General features: G+C 42.3%; 1 protein-coding gene across 2 annotated transcripts in view; it reads right to left on the reverse strand.

Annotated features, from left to right (window-relative positions):
* The window catches only part of LOC109883583 (serine/threonine-protein kinase OSR1-like), a 37,018-nt gene extending 32,721 nt beyond the window's left edge, over positions 1-4,297 (reverse strand). The window contains exon 1 of one of the 2 annotated variants that reach the window (XR_004205791.1): positions 4,027-4,297. Coding sequence is in view for 1 of the 2 variants with exons in the window: in XM_020475612.2 (XP_020331201.1) it covers positions 4,027-4,096 (70 nt within the window). In the remaining variant the exon portion in view is untranslated. The remainder of the gene's footprint in view (positions 1-4,026) is intronic. The other variant, XM_020475612.2, reaches the window with a different exon arrangement.
* Positions 4,298-6,000: the final 1,703 nt, after the last annotated feature.

Consider the following 6,000-nt stretch of genomic DNA (forward strand, 5'->3'; position numbering starts at 1 on the left):
CTATCCACATTGAAGGGACAGTAGTGGAGAAGGAGGAAAGATTTAAGTTCCTCTTCGTAAGAGTCATGAACAAACTGAAATGGTCCACCCACACACACAGCATGGTGAAGAAGGTGCAACAACCTCAGGATGCTGAAGAAATTTAGCTTGTCACTGACAACACACACAAACTTTTACAGATGCACAATCGAGAGCATCCTGTCGGACTGTATCACCACCGGTTACGGCAACTGCTCCACCAACAACCATAGGGCTCTCCAGAGGGTAGTGAGGTCTGCACAATGCATCACCGGGGGCAAACTACCTGCCCTCCAGGACACCTACACCACCCAATGTCACAGGAAGGCCATAAAGAACATCAAGGACAACAACCACCCGAGTCACTGCCTGTTCACCCGGCTATCATCCAGAAGGCAAGGTCAGTACAGGTGCAACAAAGCGGGGACCGAGAGACTGAAAAACAACTTCTGAAGGCCATCAGACTGTTCAACAGCCATCACTGACATTGAGTGCTGCTGCCAACATACGGACTCAAATCTCTAGCCACTTTAATTGGATGTAGTAAATCTATCACTAGTCACTTAAACAATGCCACTTTATATAATGTTTACATTCCCTACATGACTCATCTCATATGTATAGTGGGGCAAAAAAGTATTAAGTCAGCCACCAATTATGCAAGTTCTCCCACTTAAAAAGATGAGAGAGGCCTGTAATTTTCATCATAGGTACACTTCAACTATGACAGACAAAATGAGAAAAAAAAACTGAAAATCACATTGTGGGATTTTTTATGAATTTATTTGCAAATTATGGTGGAAAATAAGTATTTGGTCACCTACAAACAAGCAAGATTTCTGGCTCTCACAGACCTGTAACTTCTTCTTTAAGAGGCTCCTCTGTCCTCCACTCTATACCTGTATTAATGGCACCTGTTTGAACTTGTTATCAGTATAAAAGACACCTGTCCACAACCTCAGTCACACTCCAAACTCCACTATGGCCAAGACCAAAGAGCTGTCAAAGGACACCAGAAACAAAATTGTAGACCTGCACCAGGCTGGGAAGACTGAATCTGCAATAGGTAAGCAGCTTGATTTGAAGAAATCAACTGTGGGAGCAATTATTAGGAAATGGAAGACATACAATACCACTGATAATCTCCCTCGATCTGGGGCTCCACGCAAGAACTCACCCCATGGGGTCAAAATGATCACATGAACGGTGAGCAAAAATCCCAGAACCACACGGGGGGACCTAGTGAATGACCTGCAGAGAGCTGGGACCAAAGTAACAAAGCCTACCATCAGTAACACACTACGCCGCCAGGGACTCAAATCCTGCAGTGCCAGACGTGTCCCCCTGCTTAAGCCAGTACATGTCCAGGCCCGTCTGAAGTTTGCTAGAGAGCATTTGGATGATCCAGAAGAAGATTGGGAGAACATATGGTCAGATGAAACCAAAATATAACTTTTTGGTAAAAACTCAACTCGTCGTGTTTGGAGGACAAAGAATGCTGAGTAGCATCCAAAGAACACCATACCTACTGTGAAGCATGGGGGTGGAAACATCATGCTTTGGGGCTGTTTTTCTGCAAAGGGACCCGGACGACTGATCCGTGTAAAGGAAAGAATGAATGGGGCCATGTATCGTGAGATTTTGAGTGAAAACCTCCTTCCTTCAGCAAGGGCATTGAGAAGATGAAACGTGTCTGGGTCTTTCAGCATGACAATGATCCCAAACACACCGCCCGGGCAACGAAGGAGTGGCTTCGTAAGAAGCATTTCAAGGTCCTGGAGTGGCCTAGCCAGTCTCCAGTCTCAACCCCAGTTGAAAGTCTGTGTTGACCAGCAACAGCCCCAAAACATCACTGCTCTAGAGGAGATCTGCATGGAGGAATGGGCCAAAATACCAGCAACAGTGTGTGAAAACCTTGTGAAACGTTTTATGTAAGTCTTCACCTCTGTCATTGCCAACAAAGGGTAGATAAAAGTATTGAGAAACTTTTGTTGTTGACAAAATACTTATTTTCCACCATAATTTGCAAATAAATTCATTAAAAATCCTACAATGTGATTTTCTGGATTTTTTTTGTCATAGTTGAAGTGTACCTATGATGAAAATTACAGGCCTCTCATCTTTTTAAGTGGGAGAACTTGCACAATTGGTGGCTGACTAAATACTTTTTTGCCCCACTGTATATACACTAGACTCTATACCAGAGGTGTGGACTCAAGTCACATGACACAAATATGATGACTTGCAACTCTACTTTAACACCAATGACTCGTGACTTGACTTGAGGCTTATGACTCGACCTGACTTGATACCCTCCCCAAGCCCAAATATAAAAAAATGCTATTAAAAAGTGTGCAGCGCATCAACTCTTCATTTAACAGATTACAATTTGAATCGGACAGCAGCCAATCAAATTGTGCATGGCGGTGCAAAGGAACGTCGGCGGGTGAATTCAGATGGAGCCCTTGGAAAGGCGGCGTTGTATCAACAAAAAACGGATTGCAACTTGCAAAACAAGCGGATAGAAAATGACAGACGGAGTCGAAACAATTTCCAACTTCGTTCGACATTTGAAGCTGCTCAAAGAACAGTAAGTTGTGGCTAATATAGCCGACAGCTATCCATCACACGAGGTTGTGTGTTTATGAGTGTGTGTAACTTGTTTGTTTCATGGGTTTTCTGGCTTGTGATGTCTGGAGCCTGTATTGTTATGTGCCGTCCTCACTGCTAGCCTAGATTAGACTTGCTACCACGCTTTTTGGAGCTGGACAAGATCAAATGATTTGTTGTGTACTCTTCCTAACCTGCTGATTACGGCGAGTGCTTGAACCTCTGTGTTTATGCTTCACACAAATCCTACCATCCCCCTCTCTGCTGGCCTCCGCAGTTTTGACCTTTCTCCATTGATAATGAATGGCGGCTTATTTCATCTGAGGCACCGCATTCAGATACAGTTTTCCAGATAGAAATGCAATATATAGATCTGTACTCGATTCTACAAAGCAAAGGCTGTTTTAGGTGATGTATTTCTGTGAATTGCCATGTTGGATGGCCAGCAGACACTCTGCTACTTAATTCATCTTCAGGAGAGCAACCACCCCACACAACCAGACCCAGCCTACCACGCCTCTTCCGCTGTCACAGATTGAGAGGGGGGTCTTTCTCATGGCTACCCATGTATTTCCATGGATATATAACATTTATTTGTAAAGTAATAAATATATAGATATTTTTAAAAGCATTCATGATTTGCGTAAATGTAATATACTAACTATTGCTCGTTAAAAACCATGACATGGGATTAGATTTGGTGAAGAGCACATTATGACTTGTTTAGCACTCGAAACTCAAAGTTTAGGAATTGAGAGCCAAGAATTGAGACTTGTAAAACAAAGACTTGGTCCCAAGTACATATTATGTACATATTCTTAATGAATCATTACTTTACACTTGTGTGTATAAGGTAGTAGTTGTGAAATTGTAAGACTACTTGTTAGATATTGCTTAACGGTCGATTTAGAAGCACAAGCATTTCGCTACACTCGCATTAACATCTGCTAACCGTTTGTATGTGACCAATAAAATTCGATTTGACTCATCTAGTAGCTACCAACTCTATACTAACACAAGGTATGAGTGACTCATTAAGCCCTATCATGCCTTCTTTCAGAGAAAAAAGGGAACCACCCACCTCCATCCTGCCCCTAGCTAGCACTTCACTTGTCCTGATTTACCTAGTTCGCTAGCTCCAGTAGCTTCGGGGAGCTAGCTACGCTAATTAGCTGCCTAGCTAGCTAGTAATCCATGAAACGCACAACTGATACACGGATGTTTGGCATATGTCTAACGTTACTTCAATATATTTGCTAGCTATCAAAAGTACGGTTGGTGGTTAGCTGTAGGTTTAGCTGACCAGCTATAAATTAGCGAGCTAGTTAGCTGTCTTGCAAGAAAGCCAGCTTAGCTATGACGTTAGCATGCTAGCTAGGTGTCTAGCGGCATACTCACCAATCACCTCGTTGAGCACATAATCGTCCTTGTTGATGGACCAGGTTTGAGCACTCGGGTCCTCCGTCATGGCTTCGTTGGAGGTTTACACTGTTTACAGTGTTATAATGAATGTGGTGGGTTGGTTTTCAAGAAATGTAACGCGATAATTACTCCATTCGGTTCTGGGATGTTACCTACCTCACCCTGACAGTTCCTGCAGCCACTGTCAACACTACTTTGACACTTGCGAGACGCCCTCGCAGCCGAAAGTGGAATGAAAAAGACGCCATCTTGAGTGTGGCAATAGGTGGCTAGATATGGAACTCTGTTTGGGTATTAGCGTGTCAAAACAGACACACGTCAAATAACACAATTACAGCGGTGTAAAGTAAAAATACTTTAAAGTACTACTTAAGTCGTTTTTTGGGGTATCTGTACCTTACTTTACTATTTGTATTTTTGACTACTTTTACTTCACTACATTCCTTAAGAAAATATAATAATTTTTACTCCATACATTTTCCTTCCGAAAATGCTCGTTACACTTCGAACGGTTAGCAGGACCGGAAAATGGTCAAATTCACGCACTTATCAACCGAACATCCCTGGTCATCCCTACTGCGGACTCACAAAACACACATGCTTCGTTCGTAAATTATGTCTGAATGTTGGAGTGTGCCCGTGACTTTCCGTAAATAAAATGTAAAAAACTTGAAAATTGTTTGCTTAATATAAGAATTGTTTTATTATTTATACTTTTACTTTTGATACTTAAGTATATTTTAAACCAAATACTTTAAAACTTTTACTCAAGTAGAATTTTACAGGGTGACTTTTACTTTTTCTTGAGTCATTTTTTATTTAAAACCTGTTTGGGGCAGCATTTTCACGTTCGGCTGAAAAGTGTGCCCAGAGTAAACTGCCTGCTACTCAGGCCCAGAAGCTAATATATTCATATTATTAGTACATTTGGATAGAAAACACTGAAGTTTCTAAAACGGTTTGAGTATAACAGAACTCACAGGCAAAAATCTGAGAAAAATCCAACCAGGAAGTGGGAAAGTTTGTAGTTTTTCAACTCATACTTGAGTCATTTTTTATGAAGGTATCTTTACTTTTACTCAAGTCTGATAGTTTTCCACCACTGCAAAATTATATTATAAACTGGGTGGTTCGAGCCCTGAATGCTGATTGGCTGACAGCAGTGGTCTATTTACACAATAAGGCCCAAGGGGGTGTGGTATATGGCCAATATACCACGGCTAAGGGCTGTTCTTATGCATGACGCAACGCGGAGTGCCTGGACATCACAACCCTAAGGTGCAGTATTGCTATTATAAACTGTTTACGAACGGAATTAGAGCAGTAAAAATAAGTGTTTTGTCAAACCCGTGGTATAAGGTCTGAAATACCACGGCTGTCAGCCAATCAGCATTCAGTTAATAATAGCAATAAGGCACCTCAGGGGGTTGTGGTATATGGCCAATTTACCATGACTATCAGACAATCAGCATTCAGGGCTCGAACCAGCCAGTTTATAATATAAGTTTGTTATTTGTCGTGTCCCTAAGAACAGCCCTTAGCCGGCAGAGATGGCCGCCTCGCTTCACGTTCCTAGGAAACTATGCAGTATTTAGTATTTTTATGTGTTATTTCTTACATTGTTACCCCAGGAAATCTTAGGTTTTATTGCATACAGTCGGGAGGAACTATTGGATATAAGAGCAACGTCAACTTACCAACATTACGACCAGGAATACGACTTTCACGAAGGGGATCCTCTGTTTGGAAGACCACCCAGGACAATGAATTGGTTCTCAGCCGGCGACCCAAAACAACGGCGCCGCAGAAGGGGCAGATGGAAGGTCTTCTGGTCAGGCTCTGTAGACAGGCACATCGCGCACCGCTCCCGAGCATACTACTCACCAATGTCCAGTCTCTTGACAACAAGGTAGACGAAATCCGAACAAGGGTTGCCTTCCAGAGAGACAT

This window comes from Oncorhynchus kisutch, linkage group LG27 (assembly GCF_002021735.2).
Source record: "Oncorhynchus kisutch isolate 150728-3 linkage group LG27, Okis_V2, whole genome shotgun sequence".
Lineage (NCBI taxonomy): Eukaryota > Metazoa > Chordata > Actinopteri > Salmoniformes > Salmonidae > Oncorhynchus > Oncorhynchus kisutch.